Below are 27,014 nucleotides of genomic sequence, written 5' to 3'. Positions count from 1 at the left end.
CAGTGGTGATATTCTCCTGAAAGAGAGGGGGCGCTGTGCACAAACCGCCAGGGGAAACTCAAACATCTGATTTCCGGCTTTTATTACCGAAAGCAATGCAAACGTAAACAGACCCAGTCTATGGAAACAGACATGGAGTTGCTGAACCCCAAGGAAGAAGAAATAATCTGTTTATCCTTGCTTTCGGAGAGAAGAGCACGCAGAAGGAGAAGGGAGGGACTCCGGCTGGTGGCCGTAATATGCACCTGATGCCGGTTTGTCATCTGCCAATAAACACCCAAGAAGAAGAACCTGAAGTGCACGGTGTGGAGGTCCAAAAATTGGGAGGCGAGCCCCCTCGAAGGAAAAACACAGTGCGGCGCTGTAGCGAGCGCCGTAATGACATCATTTATGACGCGCGCACTAATCCACACCACGGCTGCGGCGACTATGAACCAGGCTTAAGGCTTTAGACAATTTCAGATCTTAAGTCAGCTGCAAGCCAGTTCAAGTTATTTGCCAGTACCACATTATTCACATACGCATTTCAATTATTTTGACTTGGTTTAAATGTAAAGTAACCGTTTTTCATGTTTACAGTTGGTGCAGTTTACATAGGATAAAAAAAAAAAAAAAAGAAAAAGTTCAAAAAATTCCATTTCAATTTAAGAAATCACATAGGATTGGAAGGAGTTCATGTATTCGCACACATGACGATGCATGAGTCGATCTCGCTTTCACCATGAAAAAGCTCTGCTCATCCCAAAGAGAACTAACTTCATTCTGCAGCAATCTACAGATCGTTCTCCTGGAAATACCTTGAACCGGTCAAACACAAGAGTTGACAGGATTAATATGCAGCGGAACTATTACTTTAGTAACCAAATAAATAGGAGCAATGTCAGTGACGACATCCCATATGTATACAAACCCCGCTTCCCCTCCTCCCCTTGCAGAGGGATGGCATTTAAGCCAAAAGCAAAAGGGAAAAGCATGGCACTTGGCAGGCACCGTGCTTGAGAACCAGGGCGCTTGTTGCAGAATCACTGGGATTCCTACAAGGATTTATTAGTTTGTAGACCAAGGAGGCAGCACTCGAATATCAGACCGGATAGCAGCGCCACTTGAGAGGATCAGCAGAGTACTCAGGTAAGTCCATCGTTCATCTTATCTAAAGCACTGGCTTAGTAAGAGGTGTTAACTATGGAGGGCTGGCTGTAATTCTCCTAATATAATTCTCATGGAATCACTCAGTCATGACATCCAAAGATAACACTGGTTACTCCAGTCTGTTGTGGAATGTGGCTGTTGCCAGTAAAAATAATGATGCTGTCTTGTTTCCCCGAGAGTATGTACACACATACATACTTAACAATTTTTCTTCCAAGACGAAAAATATTTTCATAGACAATATATTTTCCAATTATTTTGATAGATGAATCTTCAACTTCATGAAAATGACTAAAATATTGCTACTTGTTTATCAAATGAACTCTGAAGCAATTCTGACACCTTTAATTAAACTCTTTAAACTTTAATTTCTAATTGTGTATTAGTATTTTCACAGAATTTCCATTTGCAATTCAATACAACTGGACAGCAGGATTGGTTTTCGGAACAATAATGCAACTGAAATTAAAATTCAAAAAAAGTTAATGCCCAGGTACATCTGTAATTTTTTAATTTTTTAATCTATAGTATTTAAATATGTATCTAACGTTGAATGACGGTATTATCTTAAGCTTGCCATTGCAAGTGAAAAACATATCCAAATTTAGCAAACCTGGGATGCTCAGCCATTGCACATGCATAACATGTAGGGTCAAGTCCTCAGATAGTCACAAGTCACAAGTGTAACGAACATACCCTTAAAAGTGTCACGCTTTTAATCATGTTTATGATGGCTCAGTCACTGGGTATACCGTCCCGTGCTGGATTTCAGTGCTGGTCACTTAAGCAGCTGGTAATACTAACATTACCTTGCAGTCAAGCCATAAAAAAAAACTTCACCGTAAAGCATGCCTATTCCTTAAGTGTTCCGTGTCGCCAAAGAACATAAACGTGTCTCCAGTTCAAAAATATCTGACAGGAGAAAAAGTTTGATACGGACTCTGCACTCACACCTCAATAACTACCAAAAGACTGCTTCAAGTGTTCAAGTGTTTCAAGTATGGTGGTTGATTGATATTGATTATAAAACGTTAAATGAACACCCTACAGAGATTTTGCAGTACAAATTCATCAAGTCAATGTCGATTTATTGGCATACCACGGGATGAGAGATGCAATGATGTCGGCGTCATGTGGCATGCGACCGATCATATCACAAACCAGTTGAATCATCTTCCACAAGCACTGGTCCTTTAACGCTCTCGAATATCAGAGATAAAAAAAATATTTTCTGATATTCATTTCTCATATACAGTACGTGCGTGGGATGGTTTGACCTACTTCATATTAGAGTCACACCTATGTCTTTGAGACTTGGCTTGTGAAAGCTAAGGTGCCACAGGGGAGCTAAAAGAAATCTTTGCAAAATATTTCAGTAGCCCTATATATATTTATGTTGAGGATTATAAACAATCAATATATACAATAAATGTACGTTGAAATGTTCCACAAAACTCCCAAATCTCTTCAAGTTCTTCTTTTTGGGTTGACATCACGCACACAAACACACACACACTAGTTTTTCCTTCTTAGTAGAGTTATGAAAGATTCCATTTCATTTAAGAATTCTAATTTTAAAAGTGTTTTGGAGCTCATTAGTCTTGATCAGCTCAGTCTTGGACATTAAATAAATGATGCCAAGTCTTGAAATACCAGATGCTTAATTATTTAACCAACGCAAGAATTGTATTGACGTTAGACAGAAAAAAAAAAAGTTGTGTTGGCCATGGAGTCATTTTCACTCTCCAAATTTACACAAAGATTGAGTCGGGACTCGAAAATTCAAAAATGAAGAAACAGATTTCACAATGTCAACACACTCCCTCAGTGGAGGTATTGTCTGCAGTCCAGAAAATGAAGCCAAACGATGAAAGACTGTCAAGCTGCACTTAGGCCCAGGGGAACAGAACCCGGGACGCAGTTTATCTTGGACAGCCGACTCGCGCTACATAAATCTATTACGCTCTTCACGCTGTGAAGGTGTTGACTCCCAAACTCATGACTTGGATAACTACTCAAAACCAAAAGAAGGCGATCCAGCTCATACTGAAGCAAATACTTTAGGTTTACTAAACAAATTATTGACATTTGAGTAAATCCTTTTTAGCCTCCGCAACACGGAATCCATTGCAATGACATCAGTCTATTTTTAATTGTGACATTCATCATTCTCAGTTTTGAAATCTATCTGAGGCAACTGAAGATCACTATGTGCAGTGACAGACCCTGGCTGTGAATGGCACTCACAGATCATTAAAGAAAGACCTGTGAGTGCCATTCACAGTTGTGTGTCTCTTATTATCTCATATTATCCGATGTAAAAAACCTTAGTGAACAACAAATACACCTTGGTACATATCCGCCTAGGTAGATATTACTGTACATAATAAGTTGAATACCAATGATATATAATATAGATATAAAGTATATATGTAATATAATAAAAAATATACATATTATTTATATATTTTTAAATGTTATTGACCGTCAGCAAATAGTATACTGAAGCATGATATACTGCCAGAGCTGAGCACGCCATGCCAGTCCTGCAAGGACCTTAAAAGGGTTTACACTGAAACGATGGTGAAAGGCAGATCATGAAAGATGAAAATATAGTTTCCTGACATCAAAAGGATCTACATGCATCTGAGAGGTAATGAATGTTCTAAAATACTATTTTGCAGGCAGAGGATTTCCAACCAGGTTTAAAGAGCAAACACTTATTTTCATTATGTTGAGAAATATATTTATTTATTTACACATATATATATATATATATATATATATATATATATTTTTTTTTTTTTATCAAATCACCAAGGGATAATCGGAAGCACAATATTCCTCCAGTAATTTTCTGGTCCTGTCATCCAAAGGTGAAGTCAGTGGAAGAGAAAATATGGTAATTTCCTCCCCAATTATTTCAGCCCAAGAAACAGCGCTGTGTCCGGCCAGCGTTTAAAGACGCCAAGATGATTAAAAGGTCAAAAGAGACAGATGGAACAGCCACTGGCCAAGGTAAGCAGTGATGTACAATCTCACTTTATTACATTTTTAGAAGGGATACTTAAGGAAAAAATAAATAAACACCCATGGGGTCATCACAGCAGTTGGTGTTTTGGAAACAAGCATTAGGTGACTTTCTACGGGTAATTTATTTGGTAGATGTTTGAGTTCAAAACAATACAAAAAAAAACACATTACAAAAAAGGTTGAGAAGATGAGAGCGGTGACGTATTTAATCAATAAAAAGTGTTGAACGTGTGCCAACAAAATTGGCAGTTTTTTTAAATATTTTTTTGTTGTTGTTCTTTATCCTTCCGGTTGAATTTTCTCCAAGCCCCCAATACAATTCTAGTATAATTGGACTCAAGTAGGGAGCAATTAGCTTGGTGGGAAGAGTGAGAAAATGTTTGAGCTCATTCGAAATATTTTTAAGAGGGGTTCGGTCCGTGCCATCATACAGTGCGATTATCATACTGTAGATCTTTATTTGGTTGATAGGTGCCAGGAGCAGGTTTGTACACTTGGATGTTGTGAATTAATGTCTGTAAATGATGTAATGGAAAAAAAATGTACTCAAATGTATTCACCCAAGTAGGAGCTGTATGGGTCACAAAGTAATCAGTACCTCAGCCGACAGACATACAGTATACTTATTACCAATACTACCAATATTACCTCTGCATTCACCTATACGTGTTCAGACAAAAATTAGGCGGGGACAGCTGTTTGTATTTCAGACGTGCTCAATAGGTTATGGATGCTGCATGGACACAAACAATGGTATGTTTATTTATTGTTTGCAAATTAAGTCCATGTGGCATGCATACACATTACAAGAGTATTGGATTCCTGTTTCAAAATATATTCATGGACAGCGTATAAATTAGGAAATATTTGACAGATTATAACATGAATCATGTCGGAATGTATGTAGTACTTGCATACAGTAGTTCGGACGGTATTTCTATTTCCCACCCAAAGCTTGATCGGGGTAGCCAATGTTTGAGGTCAAATCTGCCATGCTAAATAAAACCCTGCTCACATGTCCTGTATATGCTTAAAATGTGCTTCATCAGGTCCTGCTGCAGACAATTTTGATGGTAAGGAATGGTAGGTTCAGGGAACCACAACAAACCACACAAATATGTGTCCCAGCTCACCCAGGCATGAAGAGTATTTTATGTGATGGATTGCTGTATACAAATGTGTACGTTTTTTTTTGTACATGGATATGTAGGTGCAATGCTACATATCTTTTCACAGGATGACGTTTAGGCATGGATTAATGAGGAGGTAAATGGGGAAGGCACCTTCTGCCAGGATTAAAATAAACAACAAATAACACAGATTCTAATACTATTCATCATGTATTAGAATGTGTCTTTGAGCATGGTTGATGTGGGTGAGTGTATTATCATAAATTCTTGAAGCCTATATATAAGCCTATATAAGCCTATATATATATATATATATATATATAAATATTTGTTTAAATGATCAAGGCCATGCAGAAAATTGTCAACTTTTGGAATTATATATTTTTTCCGCTGTACCCTTACAGTGGGGATTAAGAAGAAATCCAAGGTTCCTGGTGTTATGATCACACAGTTTATTGAGACTCTACCGGAGGGAAAGAGTCATCCAGACTTCACCCGCAAGCCAATCGCACTGACCATCCAAGAGGGTAAGCCCTAATAAGAAAGAATACCACTCAACTGGAATGAAATCGCCAGTGAGACGAGTATTCTATAGGTTTCTGAAATAATAGAAAAGCCTAATATTTACAACAAATAGATTCATTTATTTTTGTATTATATGAATATGGCTCACATGAGCAGAATTTACACCACTGATTATTATGGAGCGTCTAGCAGCCAAATGTATGAAGACTTAATGAATATAAAAATAAAGGCTAATTAGGAGTCAATCCCAGCATGCTATAACACACAAACAACAATGAAAAATTGATGTAGTTAATGATTATTTATGAATGTGCCAGACAAAGGGGCGTGGTGAGGGCGCGGCTGCAGACGGCAGTGCGGCTTCCTTCCCGCGGCTGCACAGCTGTCCCGCATCGACCGAATTAGCGCCAGAGCGGTGCTGATTCGGCCCGTTCGGGACAGGAAGCCCCTTGGTCCGCCACGATGACCTACTTTGTTTCATTTTCACGATCGCAGTTGCAGACTGCAGTTTTCTAGGATAACAGTTTTTCGCAATTTTCTCATTTCTCTGTTCACAGGAAAATTTGCATTTTTTAAAGCCATTGTTGTCGGAGACCCAAAGCCAACTGTTACATGGAGCAGAAATAATGGGGATGTGTCTGATACTTCAAGATACCAGACCAAATATGACCCCAATTCGAATGAGCATACATTTGAGGCAAGTGATATAACCTATGAAATGTCTGTATGATGGCATATGGTATAGTGAGTGTACAAATATAATAATAATAATGATAATAATAATAATAATAATGATAATAATAATAATGATAATAATAATAATAATAATAATATCCTTTTTTTGTGTAGCACCTTTCATACACAACATAAAACTAATGAGTTAATGTGTGAAAGCAGCTTTACATTAAAAGAAGGCCATCAGATAGTGACAATCAAAGCAAAGCAAGCAAAGCAAAATGCATGTATAAAGCAGATTAATAAAGGAATTAAAATAATGAGATCAAATAAAAAATAATATGATAAAATATACTGTTAATTGAATACATCCATTCATAGTCTGATGATAGTGCTACCAAATTGCTGCATTTATATATATTACAAAGTTTCACCGTTGAATATGAATAAATGTTTATTTAGCTGGTATCTATGGTGATTGAGGTTATGAATACTGATTCCAGCTCCTGAAAAGCCTTTCCACTTGTGGTTTCTCTAGGTTTCAAATCAGGTGTACAGGTAGTGACATGTTTTGTAAACAGCAGTAGTGGGTCGGCAGGGGACAACAAACATATTGAGCAGCAGATGACACACAGACGCACAGATATCACATTTACACCTCCAGAGCAGCGCTGTTGTTAAATTAACGAATCTAAAGTGATAAAGTGTGGCAATTTTGTCGTTGTTTTGCCTGCCACAGGTTCCTGTAATACCATTTGCAATATACCGTGTTGGTTACCAACATGTTTATGACGATCAGCAACTGTCAGTATCCACAACTACATTTTTACATTTGAGCACATTTTGTCACTTTGACAAGGATCAAGTGTTATTTCTGAGAAGGGACAACAGAGAAAGATTTTTGGAGGGAGGATTATACAGCATGTATGATCACATTCATGATTGTATTGCTTTTTTGTGTCACGTCCTCAATTAGTAGTTGTGTGTATTTGTAGATGTGTGATATATGTGATGTATGTGACATATGTGTGATGTGTGTGTCATACTGGTTCCATGCCTCTCAGTGCAGTTGGCACAAGCAGTTATTATCACTCTGGCTATTTTAATTGGAACACTTAGCTTGAGGTGGCGTTTAACACAAAGTTAAATTAAAATCAAAAAACAGAACAGAACAAACAGTAACATTTTTCACACTGCTTAGAAATAATCGCTTTTGGAACAAACCAGATTAGTTTCATGCGAAGGGAGAGCAACGTAACACATTGCGGATGAAACAAAGAGTGTCTGGAGAAAAGAGCATCTTCCAATGGTGGAAAATGACTCTACCTAACAAATGGGGATGTCATGTCCACTACATCAGTATCAGTTCCCTCATCTGTAGCCCCGACAATACAGCCTGATCGAAAGCAGTGACATCAAGGAACGCTGCAGTGCTGACCAACATGACAAACAAAAAAAGCCAGTTACCAACTTGGGAGAAGAGCAGCGTGCAAAGAATGCAAACTGGAGCGCAGTTAGTGCTGCCACAGTGACATCTAAGCCAGAGTATATATTAGGGCTGTGACGATAACCGCATTACCGCAGTTACCGTGAGAACATTACCGTCATCACAGCAAATAATATAAAAAAATATATATATATATACTGTATATATATATATATATACACAGTATATATAAACATACTTTTTTTGTTGTATTAAATTTTTTTTGCTGGTGAAAGTTACTGGATGATGTGAAATATAAACACAGTAGTCATTGACTGTCTTCCATCCTATGTGCAAGGACTTGAAAAACTTTTCAGTTGCTCCGCTCCCACTCAACACTTCAGGGGCACAGTCCATAAAAAATACGGGGGATTTGTTTTGTGTGTGTCAGATTATTATTAATTATTATTTGAGGCTGTACCCGACTCACACTTTTGTCAGTCGAATCAAATTCCGCTGCTCAATGTGAATATGAACGGGGTATAAATATGTCCGCGATCGGGGAGCTGGTTCCCACATATAAAAACATGATTTATGATGCCGCTTATTTATGAGTCCTCACTGAAATGTTATCCATTTAAATGGATAACATTGAAAGCATAAACATTGAGTATAACCACTCTTATCCATTTCAAGCATTTTCGTTAACTTATATCTGTTTTGTCCTGTTATTGTAATGCACACTGTAATGCACTAAAACTGTAATACTGCGGTTATAACCACGGTAAGAAAAAGTTCATACTGTCACAGCCGTAGTATAGATATAAAAAAATACTACAGTGTAACTAAAGTACAAATGTTACAGAGGTCAAAGTAAATTGCCCAAAAAACAGCCTGCAATGCCGTCAGTGTCATCATCAGTCACACCACATCACCAAACTCTTCACGAGGTAACATTATTTTTGTTTGAGACAGCTGGCATTGCTTTGTAAGCAACTCACTATGACGTTTGCAAAGGCCAAGTGCTAAATGACTTGTAAAAGCTAAACATAGTTACTGTCTTTACCAAGTGTCTCATGAAAATTTAATGTGAGCCTTTTAATTCAATATTTCTGACTCATGGTCTTACCATGTCAGTAAATTCAATACTGGATGCGCCTGGAGAACATGGAGACAGCATAGAGGTGTACCTGCGTGTGTGTGTCTCCTTGTTTTATGTTTGTATTCAGGTTTTATGGAGTTACCAACATATGGTTGGTCAACCATTTAATAATATCACCCCAACATTAAAAGTGAAGATTATTTGGTTTGAAGAAAATCCCATGTTATTTTATGAGAAATTGCCGTTGTATTGGGGCTTCCCTACTACCCACTCATGCAGTTGGTCAACATCCTCATCTCTTTTGTCAGTTATTTAGGGCTTTTACCAGACGAACCAGTGAATAATAAGTCCAACAGCCTAAGGATGTTACCCACGATAAAATCATCCACTATATTATACTATATTATCCAAACGTTTCTCTCTATTTAAAAGAAAGAACATACTGTACATGACACACATGTATTTACTTTTTTTTCCCCAGATGGCAAATGTTTCAGCAGACCAAGCAGACACCTACAAATGCTTTGCCACCAATGAATATGGAAAAGCTATGGTCACAGTGCTCTTGAATGTCATTGAAGGTAAGATGTGTTTGTTAGATAACATTCCAAGACCGATGGCTGACTAACAAAAGATTGCAGACCTGAAATTAAATAAAGGATAACTTCACAAGATGAGGAGACGCAACGGTTCTGTTCAACCACATTTTCCAAAAAAAGTGCCTGCACTACATCAGTGCGATGTAAGTCGATCAATCTTTCCAGTGGTAAGATGCAGCACAGCCATGTGTAAACCAGTAGAAAAAGATGGATGTAGTGTCTATGAATTCAACCGCTATATTCCGATGAGACAAATGTATGCCTCATGTTTGGGCTCACACTCGCCACCATCTGGGAAGGAAACAGCCAGAACTTTCTGCATTCCATATACTGTAGTTCAGAATCTTGGTGTGCTGAGGTGGGGTGAGTGAAACCAGCAGACCCTAGGCGGAGGGAAGAAACATGCCCGCCTTGCTCAAACGCAAACAAAAGACCTGACAATCAAGGCAACTGCGCCCCCAAATACACCTCTCTTCATGTGTTATGTCTTACTTCATCAAATCGTTTCAAAAATCCCAATGAAGACACCCTTTACAAGAAGTAGACTGAACTACAGGGATCCCAAAGCCTAAAGACGGGTGGGGTGGGTTAGCCGACATCGCTCCTGACCCTGGGTGTGAATACAGCTCCGACCTTGCCGTTTCCCGGGTCCGCAGACTCGGGTTACTCGCTGTGCCCGTCCCCCCTCATGGACGGGGGACGGGGCCCCCGCACCCCTGGCGCGACCCTCGACTGGGGCGGACTGGCCTCAGTGCACCGCAACCAAGTCGCTTCGCTCCAGAGATGTCGGCGACTCACCCGACCCGTCTTAAAACACGGACCAAGGAGTCTGGGAGATGACCACGCTCCATTCATTTGCATATAACAGATGGAAATGTTGCAGTATGAAATAAAAGTATCTTTTCTAAAAAGTCCTCTTTTAAATGAAAAACGATTTATTTATTTATTTAACTATATTGACTAATTTGTGACGCACCGCAGATTTGAGGTACTTTTGGTGCCGTTTCACTTTTTTTTTTTTTTGTCACGTCATTTGAAAGTGGAGAATCGGAGCTTCAAAACAAGGTGTCACTTGTGTGAATCAAGCAAACATTTTTTAAAGCCATGGCTTGTTAGTGACGAGGGCATGGCAAACTGTGTTTCTGAGATAATCACCCTCAAAGGTTTTCGAAGGCTCCGTGTCTAGTTTACAAAAGTGACGTCAGCTTTTTCTTATTCGCATATTATGCGGCTACACAACAATGTTTTTCATTGTGACTTCACATCACATGGAATATGGAGGAATGATCTTCACCTGGATGCTCGCTTTAAAGGAAACCATCGATCGGTGTTGTTGAGCACTGTTCAGCTTCTCGGTAAGTGAACAGTGTTTCCCCATGTAAACTAACGGGAATATTTAACTAGACGGTTTAACATTTATCTAGTATTTATAAATCAAACACGGCTTTGAAAATACGTTGACAGACACAAGACACAAGAAAACAAGAGAAACCCTTGTTGTTTTTGCCTTCTTCCAGTACAGATTGTAGTTCCCTCAGCTCAGGTGAAGAATTTTAACCACCTGCTGCTGTAGCTAGGAACTGCAGCTCACATTTGTGAATTGTTTTCTACAGATAATAATTGTCACATTTCAGGGACATTTTATATAAACAATAAAAAATGCATTGCATCCGTCTATGACGTCCTACCCTGCCCATCCAACCTCTTCTTCTTGGGCAAAGTTGACACACCATCATGTCCTTTGTGTCTCAGAAGAGGAGTGCTAGAGCACATCCTCAGCTCTTGCTCAAAAGCCCCGGGAGAAGGACGCTATGTCTGGCGCCATGACCAGGTGCTGAAGGCGATGGCAGAAACCATCTCCAGTGGCATCACCCAGAGCAAGCCTCTCCGACTAGCAAGGCAGGTGATTGCCTTCGTCCGAGCAGGGGAGAAGCCCAAGCCCCATCCAAAGCGTGTAGTGGGACACTTTGGAACCAGCGGACTGGCAGATTAAGGCCAAACTGGGGAAGCAGCTCCAATTCCCAGAGCACATCGCGGAAACCACCCTGAGACCAGACATCGTGCTGTTCTCAGATTTATCAAAACAGGTGGTCCTGTTGGGGCTAACCATTCTCTTGGAGGAGCGGATGGAAGCGGCCTATGAGAGGAAGCCTGCCAAGTACTTAGTGGAGGAGTGCCGCAGGCGGGGGTGGCGTGCGCGGTGTGTGCCAATAGAGGTGGGCTGCAGAGGCTTCGCAGCTCGGTCTCTCTGCAAAGCAAAAAGCCTGCTGGGCATCACAGGTGCACGCCATCAAAAACACTGCTGAGGCAGCTGAGAAGGCCTCTAGATGGCTGTGGATCAAGAGGGGGGATCTGTGGGTCCATGCTACTTAGACACAAATTGGGATTTGATCAATCCCGGCTGGGTCACCTGGGTGAGGGTGTATGATGTTGAAAGACCCGGAACACCCAATGACCCCAGGTTCCATCACTGACGATGTGTCTATTTTCATCAGGAGATATATATATTCTATATATGTTATTTTAGGTCCAATGCAATAAATAATAAAATTCCCTGACATCCCAGAAATGTCAGGAACTGTGCGAACCTCAGGGAAATATCTTGGAGAGCTGATTTTCAGAAAATAAACAAAGGAATTAAAAAATAAAATCACAGCCCCACAAGTGGTCACAAAGAATATAATGAATCTTAATACTCCTCGATCAAGACTTGAACGAAATATTCGTGCATCAAGGAAAGTGGAACCATTTGTGGAACCCCACAGGATTTTGAATCTGTAGCCTTAACCTCTTGGTCTTGACTACCTTCTTTAATGCTGTACATTTGCCAAAAACGTGTGTAATTTTGCAGAATATCTACCAAAAAGGTTTAAACTCATTTACCCACTGCTGAAAAGTTATTGTCTCCACAACGTCATACACAGTCAATGTTGTGGATGGTTAGAGGATGAGGAATCAGTGCATTAGTTGGATCCAAATGAGCAGTTCAATAAAAAGTATTGCTGAGATATAAGTATAGGGATCTTGATTGTTCCGGTTACAGTTACAAAATCTTAAAAAACATTTTGACCGACTCCATTGTGCAGACAACGAAGGGAGGAGAAGCATTGCGAGTCGGCAGGACTTAAACCTACATTGAAGTCCCTTGCGATAACCTCTTAAAAAAAGAAAACATTCTTTGACACTATGCAGCCATCACGAAAAAGATTTATTTGGACAGATTATCAACACGGTGTGTCGTTTAAACGTATACACACTGCCTTTCAAACCTTACTAATGAAAACTCTGTTCATCCATTCAGCTCGAACAGCGACCTCAGAGGAAGCTATTCCAACCACTATACCACCATTGAGTGTAAAAAAATATATATATATAGAGATGAACTAAAGAGATGAGAGTTTAGCTGAGAGGGTTTGGTCGTGCTTTTGTTTCCAAACCTACAAATCACATTTTTCATCTACAGTAATCAGTTTGAGGAGACACATCAGAAATTCATCTTTTGTCATTTCAGTTGGTTTCAAAAAGGACAAAGCCTCAAAGCAAGCATCCGAATCAATTGATGGCAATTTCAAGACTGTCCTCACAAGGAGAAGGTAAATGGTGTTGCATTTGGTGTTTACTGACGTCTCTTTTCCGTATGTGTTACTGTGTACACGTTTCCTTTTTAACACCCCAACAAATTTTACATGACTGATTTACTCTTGATTTCTGCCGATTTCATTTTTTTAGTAAGGTTCGCCCCAAAATTGAGGACGAGAGAAAAGAGGGAGAGATAAATCCTAAATTCTGGGAGCTCTTGATAAGTGCCAACAAAAAAGACTACGAGAGCATATGCGCAGAGTTCGGAGTCACCGATTTCCGTTGGATGCTTAAGAAGCTCAACGAGATGAAGAAGGAAAGGGAGGAGGAACAAGCGGAGGTTTGTCCTTTGTTTCATGCACTGAACAATAGTAATAAAGTCATCACATTTTTCCATTTTACCCAATTCCTTAAAGTAAGAAAACAGTGGAAGAAGGAAACGCCATAAAAACACCAATTCAGACAAAGTTTGATGTTTAATGCTGTTTAATGCTTTGAGTTTTTTCTATTCCCTCCTTTTGCAGTTTGTCAAAAGCATCACCAACCTGAAGCCTATCCACGTAAATGTAGATGGAACGGCATCCTTTGAAATTGATATGGACCTCATTGACCCAAGCAGCAGGATATTTCTATACAAGGTTGGTAAGAAAGGAGGGCATGTCAGTTAGGCAGATGTTTTGTTGTTGCATTATGAGTTATATTTCTTATTGCATTATATTTTAATGAAACTAAATGATCATGACATACACAGATAATATCCAAAACCTGCAGTTCTAAATTAAAACCTCATTCATTTTTTAGGCATTTTCATTCAAACAATGTAGATCCATGACTGTAAGACTACCACAGCATTATAATTTCGGCAACCATTAGAGGAGCACAAGACAAACAGGGATTCAAAACATACAACTTGAGCTATAATTACTTTCCATTGGGTGATAGCGTTACATGGCACTAAGGCAATCTTGTAGTTGAGGACGCAATGCATTGTATGCAACCCGAAAAAAGAGCACATTGTATTATCTTTCTTACAGGACGGTGAGATGGTTCCGTATACAAAGGAGTTGGGAGAAAGCATGAGACACAATCTTAATGTAATCGGGAGAAAGTATATTTTCAGTGTCAGGGATCTTCTACCAGACGATGCAGGATTGTACCAGGTTGACGTTGAGGATGTGAACATGTTCTCCACCGATTTCAAGAGTAAGCTCAGCACTGGGACATGACGGGAGACGCCTTTACAGTGTTATATATGGCACTTCCCGAGGTTAAGGGAGCACTGTGTAAGATTACCTAGTATGGCGCCTCTAGCAGTTCACATTGAGTTCACAACCTTTAATTGCAATACATGTATCAATTTAGCCGCCCTACAAACATATGAGGCCAACCCATGATTCCAGTTGGAATACATTTACCGTTTGTTGGCGCTTAGATTTACTTTGGGGAGAGTAGGCAACAGGTCAGGATTAACATAGCACACTATCCCAGGCATTTATCAATGAATAATCATTTGTTTTATCCGTTTTAATTTTACCTCATTACCGCATTTCAGTGCTTGATAGAATGTAAATTATCAAAGATAAATCAAGAAATGTATTGCACTTTACAGTTGTTTACGCGCTGTGTAAACAGCTGGAGGTGTAACTCTAGAGAATCTTAGTCAGTGCTACTTAAAAGGCAACATTTAATCACAAGGACATACTGAATATTCATATAAATGCACTTTTATATTGATTTGTGCAAGATATTTTGACATCAAATATGATTTGTCATTTTCAGTTCCCACGGTGGACTTCTTGGTCAAGTTACAGGAAGTGAAGGCAACGGAGAGGGAAGACGCCGTGTTTGAATGTGTCTTGTCAAATCCCTTCTCCAAGATCATGTGGTTTGGCAAGAATTTACCACTGGAACAAGGGGACAAATATGATATTGAGGTTTCAGAAGACAAGCTCATTCACAGGCTGGTGGTGAAAGACTGTATGGTAGTGGACAAAGGAATTTATTCTGCCTGTGCAGGAATAAAATCATGCAATGCGTGGCTTATTGTTGAAGGTAAGTTATTGCAAAGGCTGGCCTGTGCTTCTCAGTGTTTGGATTAAGATATAATATGTTAATGCCTGCGCGTATGATATACCAAACCCACTCTATACTGTGCAACTCTATACTGTTTACACCCCCCTCTGCTATTCAGCTGACAAAGATGCGCAAAAGGGCAAAAAGTCAGCGAGGAAGACAACAAGGGCAGGAGGAGCAGGAGTGGACCTGCATAAAATCGCAGAAGTGCAGCACGCAAAACTAGAGAAGGAGAGGGACGAAAGAAAAGAACAAATCAAAGTTGCAGAAGAAGCGGCCGCTGCAGCGCAACCTCCACCTACAGCTCCGAGCGCTCCTGCTAAGGCTCCGGCTGGAATTCCACCTGAGGCGTCTAAAGCCCCTCAGCAAGGTAAGAGCACAAGGGGTGGACTTGACATTTAGCGCCCCTGATTCTTTTTTTTAATGTGAGCAAATAATATATCTTTGCCAGGAAATTGGCAAAGTATTTCACCCTGCCTTTGCCAGTCAAATATGTATGGTGGAATCGTATTCATCCAAGACCTGCAGAAATGACATCTGTGTTTGGTTGACTGACAAATTGATGTACAACTGTTCCCGAATAAAGCCGAGTGGTTTATCCTAAACTCCACCAGAAACAAATACATATTCTACACTGTTGACTCACAGTACGAACCCTAAACAAAGTCAACGCGTTGGAGAGAATAAAACACCTGACGAAACATACATTTGCACTGTATAACCTAAACCGTATCCTGCACAACAGTACTGTCAGATGCTTAAATGGTAAACTGAAGTGACGATACTTTTTTGACAATACACATTAGTGCAGGGTCTTTTGCGTTTCGCAGCTGCCGCAAACAGAAAAAAAGGGTTTGGTTGATCAGCATATACATATACAGTATATATATACTGCATATATAAACCGATCATCCACAACATTAAAACCATCTACCACTGCAGTATTTGTGGTTTTAATGTTGTGGCTGATCGGTATATATACATATATATATATATATATATTTTATATCATATCATTTCACTCCATTTCAGCAGTGGTTAAAAAGTGTTATGGCAGTTATGTCATAATTGTGACAGCTCTGCCCATAGCATATTTAGTTATTAATCTTACTGGCTCTTAGGTTTCTCTGAATTTTTGATCCTAGCCCTTCACATCACAGACATTTACAGTACAGTGCACATGATCGCTGTAAGCAGGGGTGAACACATAATTGTTGTATCTGATATTGAGCATTTCCAATTACTCTATCAGATAACATATTTGCTATACAACGTACCTAGAATTAAGATTATTGTGGCATTAACCGACTGGTCCTAATGGTTATTAGGGCTGTCAAAAGCAGATGGACCTGCAATCAGTGTAATGGGTTCAAATCCACAGGTTGTGGATGTGGTTAGTTGTGGTAAGAAACCCCCAAACTTTACAAACCTTTTGCATGAATGAAATATAGAATGTCTTCGCCATTTAAAAAGGAATGCATTCAAATGCTGATGCTTTTAGCTGAACAATGATCTGTAAACATGACGCAATCATATTAAAACGCTAATATGTTCGTTCTCTGGAATTATAGTCATCGTTAATTTTTCTATGCTTTGATGAAACTTTCTATATTAGGGCTTTATAACAGTTCTGACCACAGCATTGCTTTTCTTGTCCTAATTTTGTTGTGCCGTCATGTCATGTGTCATTGCTTATGTGGTTTACATATCGCGCGTAGAAGATCGGCTAGTTAGTGTCTAGTGAGTACTTGTCTCTCCTAATCAACAGCATTAATCCTAACAGCATGACAAGGTTGGTTAAGATAATAGTTCGATAAAAACGGTAAATATTTTATTAACAAAATCTTTAAATGGCATTAGATAATGCCTGATTCATAGGCGTTTGCTTCTTGCTCCCTAGACTGCAAAATTAAGTACTGATATCATGCTTTAAAGGTAATTTGGTGGTCTAGCCCGGACAACCATAGGAATGAATCATTTGTCAGCTATGCAACACGTACAGTCTTACCCCTGGGCCACGCCACGAGCGACACATCAGCGTCACGAAAGTGCCGTGGCAACGCTTCAGATACACTGCCACGTCAATCAAAGTGGAAGGTCACACCATGCAGAAGCGTCACGAATGCGTCTTGAAAGCGGCATGGCGCGCGGCTCCTAAACCTCCTTGCGTTGCTTTCCAAGAGTACACTGGAGCATAGATTCCCATAGCGGTCCATTCAAAACATATATTTAGTGAAAATATTTCATATCCAAGCCTGGTATGCACACACACACACACACACACACACACATACATATATGTAGGCTACCAAATTACTAATTCATTTAATATCATGTAATGTTACAATCCTACAGTTTTTTAAAGAAGCTAGCTTATTGTCTTTAAACCTTTGCAATACAAATATTGAAACCATTTTCAATTATGCACACAACTTTCTCAAATCACAATGAGGTATTTTGGATGAAGCAGCATCAACAACAGATGGAGGGAAGTGCTAAGATAGACAAGATAGAAATATCTGAAATTATTTAGACGATTTTGTGAGAGAATTTGAGATTAACGTGCTTGTTTTCGCTGTTAGGCACCTCAGGTGGCAATGCCAGTCGTTGCAAAAGGATTGAATAGGAGATAAAAATGTGCAGAAGAAAAATCTAATAATTAAATATAAATACCATGTGTATACATTTTCTATTATTTTATACAAAATAATTATAAATAATAAATATAAAAAATAAATAATTGAACCAATAACTACTTTGCTTGTTACTATGAAATACGATCACGCTGGGTTGGTAATTTAACAGTCTTGTTAATACTTTAACAAGACACTTTAATATAAACAATGTTTATATAAATTCTAAGTTCATTCTTATTTGTTCCATGTGCAGATATAGTCTCGGCAAGGATGCTTTTACCTCAAATTTCTTGTCTGCTGTTTTTCTGTTTGCAGTGTGTTAACCCATGTATTTGCTGCTCATCCTGCTTACTTGGTGATTATGTAATTTCATTTTCTTGCACTGTTAAGTAGCTCATAGCCATGTACCATTTGTATTTGTGTTCATGTAGCAAAGAACCTCTGCAAATTTGCAATACCATTTTAAGTAAAAAGATAAAAATAAAACACCATATAGCAACAATATTATTGTTTCTACTAGTTGGTTAAATATCCTTTTTTATCCACAGAAGAGCATTGGTCCAATGCTCCAATCCACATTTTATTAAGAAAGTATTTCAATACCTGTTTCATGAATGGCATTGCATTAAAGCAATAACAGGTAGCAGCGCTTAGGCGTACAATGCTAATTTGTTTGACAGTGTGTTGTTATATTTAACATGAAACTAATTCCGAAGTGCTTTGTGTGAAATGAAATCTTAAAACTTGCTTTCCATTTTTCATAGAGCCTGGAATTGTTAGCGGACTCACTGATACTTATGCTCTTCGCGGCCAGCCTACTGACTTATTAGTTAAGATGAATATCGATTGTGATGGAGCCTGGTTCAAAGATGGAGAGCAGGTAAGGCCGTAACTTGATAAATGCTAAATTTGTCCTGCCGTGTTCTGGAAGTCCTGGTGGTTTTTGTTGCTTGGTAACGCCAGGCAAGACTTTAACCCGACCTTCCAAGCACCGTAAAAAGAAAGGATGCAAGCAGCGCAACTTGTGTTTTTCACGTGTTTAAGGGCACTGCATGTAAATCCCCCACGTGAGTAGATAGAATACTTTTTGATTGTTGCCTCTTGACATTATTTACTAAATGGCTGAACACTTTTCTTACCAGTTGACGTCCAAAGCCGGAATCAATATATCAAAAGATGGAAATTGCCATAAACTGACAATTCAAAGCTGTGGGGACTCTGGCGTGTATTGTTTTGCCTCAGGGGGTCACAGCACTCAAGGAAAGGTCATTGTTGGAGGTATGAACGTAGTTCTAATGAATGTGAATCGCAATAGAAAATATGAATCAAACATAGCAGGATGTATTTATCATGTATTTATCACTGCACTCTGCTTCATAGATGTTCCTGAATTTGACCCTGACGACCTTTACAAGTTCTCAAAACCTGTGATCGTAAGGGTGGGCCAGAATGCTGCTTTCAAGATGCCTTTTCCACCTCAGGAGTCTTTAGAGATCAGATGGTATAAGGATGGCAATGAAGTAAAGGATGGCGGCGGAGTCAAGATCGTGAAGGAGTCAAATCACAGTCGTTTGCTGCTGAGAGACTGCCTGAGGACAGACGCAGGGGAAATTAAAATCCAAATTAAAAACCCATTTGGGGTGGTGGAGGCCACATCTCAACTCATTGTGCTTGGTACTGTAGCATGAAATGTGTTGACAAATTCATCCATCAATAGCAGTCTTGTGTTCACAAATGATAAGAATAATTGTAAAAATTATAAATAATTCTGGTCTCTTGCGTCTGTGGCAACCGCGGTTAACTAAATGTCACCCTGTGTCACGCCTGCTTTCCTTACAGACAGACCAGGTCCTCCGGACGGTCCAGTGGAGATCGCTGAGACCTCCTCATCTGTGATCGAGATCGAATGGAAACCTCCCAAAGATGACGGGGGCTCTGCTGTCACAAACTACATCATAGAACGACAACCGTCAGGCCAAAGTCTGTGGACAAAGCTCGGGGATGTCTCGGGTGACAAGACCACCTACAGAGACCGAAACGTGACCCACGGCAAGAAATACAACTACCGCATATACGCAGAAAACCCCGAGGGACTCAGTGACGCCCTATATACAACGGACAGCATTATGGCTGGCATCATGAGTAAGCCAAGTGAAAATGACGTAACTCATTTGGTATTCTGTATTCCTTCATGCTGTGTATGATGAATGACCCCCAGGTACAGGTACGTTGTTGTAACGCTCAAAAGCATTCATAAACAAAATAATATAACTGCTGCAGAATGTTCAAATTGAAACTAAAATAATTGGGTATAACAACTTTTGAGGAGATGATGAAATATCTGGAAAACCTTTAACTATACTATGCAAGCATACGCGTATTGGAGCAAATAAACAAACAAAACAAATGCATATAATGTCCTTGTCCAGTGGCGTAACATGATGGTGATAGTCCCCGGTGAGACAGCATCCGCGTTACGCACGGTGCTTCCTTTGTTTAGTTCAATAGGGAATGGTCTTTCTTTACAGGGGCGCCGATGGAATGGGCCCCTGGCCGGGGTCCGCTGGGTTCTCACGCCCCTTGTCTTGTCGTCTCTTAGTTCTCTCTGGTCCGCCTGGAACCCCTAAAGTGGTCAGTGCCTCTAAGACGTGTATCAACTTGACCTGGGCCCCTCCAGAAGATGACAGGGGAGTGCCAATCACCGGTTACCAGCTGGAGAAACGCAAGAAGGACGCACATCAGTGGATCGCCTTGAACCCACTGAATGAGCCCATAGAAGGTCTGTTGGGGTATTTTGTTCTAGGCGTCAAAGAAAAATCAAGATGTATTTATTATTTTATTTTTTTTGCATTAATCATTGTCTTCAGGTGAAAGTTATGCTGTTAAAGATGTGACAGAAGGAACAGAGTATGAATTCAGGGTTTTGGCCATAAACGAGTCTGGAGCCGGGGATCCGAGCCCTGCCTCTGAGATGGTGTGCGCCAAGAATCCCAATAGTAAGTTAATTAAAACCTTCTGTGAGTAATTACTTGTATGAGATCTGATAATTCAAAACAATGTTTCTGTTTCCTGTCTGCCTTTTAAATAAAAAAAAAGTATTTGTTTTTTTCCAGTGAGACCTTGTTTTAAAGACCCGGAGGACTTCATTGTTGTCAGAGCTGGAAATTCCGTTCGCGTGAAAATTAATTATGAGGTACAGCATGAATTACTTATAGAAAATGAGTGCTCTCCTCAGCTTTTTCAAAGCCCAAACATTAAACTGATATTTCAAAGGAGAACAGCATGTCATTAGTTAGGTGAGACACAGGTAATATTTTCTTTTTTACGGGTACACAGTTTTCAGGGTTCTTCCATAAATATCAAAAAAGGGCCCCAAAGGATGTAATGTACAGCTCTGCTGCGGCTTCTTACTGTGCTTAAAATGCACTCCAATGGGGCAAACACTTAAGTCTTTAACTATCCTTTACATATACTGTAGATTTTAGTCGATTTTAATGGAACAGTTCACACATCCTTTCAAGTCCATTTTGGAGTTGAGATTTTGCTGTCATTGAACATATAATAACATGTTTCTGAATGACTGACTTTGGCAGGCCTCACAACTATTTAATTTTAGTACATTTTCTAACTGTTTTTTCAGGCAGAGCCTCCACCTGAGATCACTTGGTTAAAGGATGATGAGCCAATCTCACCATGGATTAAAGTCATCAATACGGAAGGAATGTCACAGCTTGTGATTCCCTCTTCCAAACATAGTGACTCAGCAATATATACCATTAAGGCCAAAAACTCTGTTGGTGAGACCACCTTTGACATCGAGGTCAGAGTCACAGGTAAGGACAAAAAAAACAAAGAGTAGAAAATATATGTTCCTAAATTGAAAACACTTTAGCCGAATAACGGACATCCATGACCAGGTTCTGACAAAGGCCTACTCTTATTTGCAACATTGGAAGCTATAAGTATGTCAGTGCATCATTTGCAATGAAAAATGACCCGATTAGATATTTCCAAAACAGTGACGGGGGAGTTGAGTAAGTGAAAACATATATAATTAGTCTAATTTAAAGCCGTTTCGATGTACAGTGGTACCTTGAGTTACGAGTGCACTAGCATACGAGCTTTCCGAGTTACAAGCCGTCGTTCCGCCGATTTTTTGTATTGATTTGCGAGCAAAAAGTATGAGTTAGGCGGAGCGAGCTTCAGGTGCCGCTGCTAGTTGGCGTGGCGAGCCAATGCGGACAGCATCCCGCGTCTCACTCCTTCACTTCACGTGGTTACCTGACCGTGGGAGCATCTCTTTTGTGTTTTGTGCTCGCGTTTTGTGCTTTTTGTGCAGTTGTTTTGCCAAATAAAAAATTTCTAACCAGGGGTCCTAAGAAAGTAAGTGCTGAGAAGAAGAAGCGGATGATGTCGATTGCATTAAAGCATGAAATCATAGAAAAAAAACAGTTTATTTCTTTAAATTCTCTTTTATTATGTTTTATTATGTTTTTATACAATATTTGTTATTTATAAATACATTTTTCTTATTTAAAAACACGTAACAAAAAAAATTGGGGTGTTTTTTTGGGGGCTGGAACGGATTAATGGCATTTCAACGAATTTCAATGGGGAGAACTGATTTGCTATACGAGCAGATTGAATTACGAGCTCTGTCACGGAATGAATCAAAGTCGTGAGTCAAAGTACCACTGTATTACGAAGCATGCGCAACCCCACACATGTTAAAAATAAACTGCTTTTGACTAGCAGTGACTCAAACCTGATGCATGGGATATAGGGATGCTAATTCATAAATCTTTTTCTGACCGATAGCCAACCCTTGTTAAATGATCATTAACTGTTATCAGACCAGTTTAAAGTATATTATTTGGAATGGACGAATGTCTAGGATGTGCCATATTGTATTGTATTATCGTTCACGATAATATTACTACTACTGCTACTACTACTACTACTACTACTACTACTACTACTAATAATAATAATAATAATAATAATAATAATAATAATAATAATAATAATAATAATAATAATAATAATATTTCAACTGTTTAACTGATAGTATTAATCGGTCAAAATTCTTATTGTTAACGGTTAATGTTAATGGTTAATTATTAACATCCCTAATGGGATGTGTGGATATCAATACCAGTATCAAGATTAGGACTGATACTGAGCACTTACAGTATATTCACAGAAGTGCTTCGAGACCTAAACTCAATACCAGCAAAACTGGTATTGAGTTCCCCTTTCATGTTCTATTTTTGGAACTCGGTGACTGTTTCAAGATGGATCTGATTTCATTTAAACAAAGCTGTTAATAAATCTTTTACTGAAAAGAATAAACACTCAAGGTGTTTAAAATCAGAAATCTCAGTTTTTTTTAACTGGAAATTTCAGAATGTAAGTAGGCACTCGGTACAGTGGCTATTTCAATCAAGTACTATCGTGGAGAAAACCCCACCCTTAGGTTCTTTAAACAAATAGGCAGCGCATGAGGTAAGTTGGATACACAGATAAGACTCTTTATCAAGAAATAACCAGTCCAAGTGAGGTCTGCAGAGTACACTGAAAACTCTTTGGTTTACAAAGTAATATATTCTTTTCAAAGCATTGACTCCTCCTTGTCTTTCTATTTTCTGAGCTTACCACCATATGAAGATAATTACTTAGGACCCCACTTTAACCCTGAGAGAGGTCACAGGTCACTCAAAGAGGGGTCCTCACCCTCTGGCTTTTAGGAGGCCTCTCTGTCGAGACATGCATTCGCTCTTATTTATATTGCCTGAATACATTGTTCATATTATGTCTAAATAATTCAGTTCTTACCTATATTATATTTAAATATGTTATATCTTGTCTTCATGCCAACATATATTCCATGAGGTTGATTTGAGTCCCCAAACCTCTGCATTCCTTGTCTATAGGTGATTGATGGAAGGAGCAGCCTTCCTGCCTTCCACATCTGCTTCTAATTGTGGCATACTCAACACAAAGACATGTTTACTTATTCATTGATTCCCTTAAAAATAAGCTTAAAAATATACTACAGTACACCCATTGGTCCAGCAGTAGTAGAGCTTGTTTCAACACACTCTATCTGCAGTGCCTGCAAAGTACACCGCAATAATGAACTAAATCTAGCTTTCTCAAATTAATGTAATAAGCCAGTTTTAAAACCGAAACCAACTAGTGGTGTGCAGGAAATCAAAAAGGCATATGGCAATTCTAATTGTGTCTAACTTGCTCCTCACCACCAACTGCTCCTCACTGGGACTCAATTCTCCAGCCTTTGCAAAACAAACTCCCCATGTAGACTATTGACTACACACTATTTGTGCGGCATAGCTGGCATTTCACCTATTAGGCCTCAGCTCGAAAATTGGAAGTCTTGAAAATTCATAATTCAATATCTTAAAAAATATTTTAGGACTAGAATGGCTCCTACCATATTAGTATTGGCAAACTACCAAAGATAAAGTTCTCAGGTACTTGTACTTAAGGGTATGGTATACTAAGGTATGGTAAAAAGGGTATACTGTATATGCATAATGTGCTTATTCATTTAAGGGATTACATTTTTCTTTATGCAGCAAAACAATTCTTCATTTTATTTGTTCCTAGATGAACCGAAAAGCCCTGGGCCAGTAGAGCTCGAGCAGACAATCGATGGCAGAGTTGTTATTTCGTGGGCCCCCTCTCCAGACCAAGAGCTGGATGATCGCCTGTATTATGTGGTCACTGAACATGACTCCAACACAAGAGTGTGGAAAACTATAGCAGACCGTCTCTTCAGCAACACACACACTGCCAACAATATTCTTTCTGGGAGAGAGTACCATTTCCGCATTTATGCCAAAAATGATATGGGCCTCTCAGATCCATCCAACTCGCCCACATGGGGTTTCAACAACAACAAAGGTGGGTTGTTCTTATTATCTAGGTCAACTAAGTGTGATTGGAAAGCTACAGTATTACTTAGATTGCAGACAAAATTAAGCTTAGGTATTATTGAAAGTTATTTTTAACTACCAAGACATCATTCACACTGAGCGGGGTAACTAGGGTGTTACATTAGCTTAAATGTAATTGTTGTCCCTGCTCATTTTAACTCTTTCTAGTTCAAATGATGTCAAACGGAGTCAGCTCAACAGAGCTCAACTTTGAGCGACCTCCATCTATCCTGGTGCCATTGAAGGTTCACACCCCACCTAAAGGCTACCAACTCTATATGACCTGTGCAGTGCGGGGGTGTCCCACACCCACTGTCAACTGGTACCTGGACGACATGTGTATCAACTTAGATAACAACTACTACATCACCAATTCATTTGGTGTTTGCTCCTTGCATATTCTAAGAGTCCGGCCCAAGGACAGTGGCGAGTACAAAGTTGTTGCAGAAAACTCATTTGGCAAGGCAGAGTGCTCCACTAAACTTGCAGTTAGAGGTAAGGCTTGTATTTCAATATTTAATGTATAAATACAGAATTTCTTATTGTATACATTAATTAATCGTACGCCACCTGTGATGTCTCCACAGATTGAAGCAGCATGAAGACCTTGCTTTAGGCTCTGTTTCTTCAAATGACAAATTAAATCACAATGTTGTTTCCTTACGATGCTATTTGTGCTCAAACCAACCACATAGTTAGAATGCACACAAACATTAACATTGGTCTAATATGTTTGAATAGTTTTTTTCTGCATTTATAAAATATAATGGCATCCATCAAATAATGACTATAGCTGCTTTCACAGATACATTGCAACCCTGAAATTATCCGGACATTACCCTGAGGAATGTGTGAATCCAAATTAGTTGGACCGGACATTACCCGTACTTTACCCAGACGGCACCCTAGTACAAAGTCTGCGTAATGTCCGACTGAGCGGTATGTGTGAACAGAGCAGGTGATTGTCCGGATAATTCACAGCGACCGGGTTTCATCTCTATCATGCGACTGGCGCATGCGAGTGACATTATCAACACGCCCACTCACCAAGGGTGAAGAAGGGTCATTTATCACCATAACATACAAGGACAAAGAAGAAGATAAAATACATAGAAAATGTCTAACTGGAGAGACGACGAGATTTGTGCTCGTCCGCCATCTTGGGTGTGCTATAAAACTTTGCAGCATCATGCATCAATGCGTCACGTCCTGCTTTCTGCATGCCCTGCCCAGGCTCCGCCCCTCGTCTAAACCAAACAGAGTATTTCCAGTAGGTGTAAACGCGTCTGACACGGACAATCTCCGGTTGTGTGCTGCATGTGTGAAAGGACACCTCCGGACGCTGTGTGAAAGCAGCTTTAGATAAGTATTTGTTTATTATTCTAAAAAGTGGTTGGCTGGTCAGTTTGTTACTAAGCAAAGTGCTTTGTCAAAACGAGACAACTGCAATAAATGAAATCAAATGAACAACTGTCTCCAATCGTCTTTTCTGCATTTAATGACAAACTTGATGAACAAGTAGAAATTCAGTGACCATCTCACATTTCAGATAGTGTTAGTGCTTGCTATACAACAATGTTTGAGACTATGGCAAGGATAGCTCCTGACTAAGCATATTTCAGCAATATAGAGCTTACATTACCATGCTCACATATCATATTTCCAAACCTTGTGAGCTAAGTGTACATTTTCATTGGTTTTCCAAATATATCCCTTTAAGCTCCCCAATAAAATGTCTATCATGGGCTGTAAATTTAGCAAGTCTTAAAATATCTACAGATAAACAACCATAAAAGGAAGATTTTCCAATACAAGTTTCACTGAGAATACCATTGTTTTGTTTTGTTAGACAACTGTAATCAAGACAAAGACATTTAATCTATCATATATTTGTTTTAAATTTTAAATTAAAAATATAAAGAAATGTGATATTTGCTATATTCAAATGTGACTAAATATGCATTAAACACAAGGATATGTTCTGATTAACAGCGTCGGCCCAGATTCTTGTCATTTCAAATAAGCTTGGATAGACAATGATGATCCAGATGAATGATGTATTGAAAACATTGATTATATGGGAATAATTCTTGTAGGTGTTTATGTATATTTCGTGTCTCCCTGGGAA

General features: G+C 39.2%; 1 protein-coding gene across 3 annotated transcripts; it reads left to right on the top strand.

Annotated features, from left to right (window-relative positions):
- Window positions 1–844: 844 nt before the first annotated feature.
- igfn1.4 (immunoglobulin like and fibronectin type III domain containing 1, tandem duplicate 4) lies at window positions 845–26,347 on the top strand. 3 transcript variants are annotated; one of them, XM_080000675.1, is made up of 24 exons: window positions 846–1,128; window positions 4,077–4,167; window positions 5,232–5,255; window positions 5,717–5,839; window positions 6,395–6,534; window positions 9,522–9,621; window positions 13,151–13,232; window positions 13,369–13,558; window positions 13,743–13,856; window positions 14,253–14,421; window positions 14,998–15,270; window positions 15,410–15,661; window positions 16,620–16,694; window positions 18,692–18,807; window positions 19,070–19,205; window positions 19,308–19,601; window positions 19,767–20,069; window positions 20,527–20,706; window positions 20,795–20,923; window positions 21,041–21,120; window positions 21,568–21,760; window positions 24,558–24,854; window positions 25,055–25,381; window positions 25,474–26,347. In XM_080000675.1, the coding sequence occupies exons 2-24, from the start codon at window positions 4,122–4,124 to the stop codon at window positions 25,476–25,478; spliced, it is 3,648 nt and encodes a 1,215-aa protein (XP_079856801.1). In that variant the 5' UTR covers window positions 846–1,128; window positions 4,077–4,121; the 3' UTR covers window positions 25,479–26,347. The 3 variants fall into 3 exon arrangements, with proteins under 3 accessions (XP_079856803.1, XP_079856801.1, XP_079856802.1); XM_080000677.1 differs by lacking the exon at window positions 16,620–16,694 and having other exon boundaries at window positions 845–1,128; XM_080000676.1 differs by lacking the exon at window positions 5,232–5,255 and having other exon boundaries at window positions 847–1,128.
- The last annotated feature ends 667 nt before the right edge of the window (window positions 26,348–27,014 follow it).

This window comes from Zeus faber, assembly GCF_960531495.2.
Source record: "Zeus faber genome assembly, chromosome: 5".
Lineage (NCBI taxonomy): Eukaryota > Metazoa > Chordata > Actinopteri > Zeiformes > Zeidae > Zeus > Zeus faber.
The sequence above is the reverse complement of the archived record's forward strand: the minus strand, read 5'-3'. Positions and strand labels throughout refer to the sequence as shown.

Coding starts and splice junctions, on each gene's coding strand:
- igfn1.4 (XM_080000675.1), top strand. CDS start 4,122: ATGATTAAAAGGTCAAAAGAGACAGATGGAACAGCCACTGGCCAAG. Junction 6,535..9,521: donor CGAATGAGCATACATTTGAG/GCAAGTGATATA, acceptor TTTTTTCCCCAG/ATGGCAAATGTTTCAGCAGA. Junction 18,808..19,069: donor GGTTCAAAGATGGAGAGCAG/GTAAGGCCGTAA, acceptor TTTTCTTACCAG/TTGACGTCCAAAGCCGGAAT.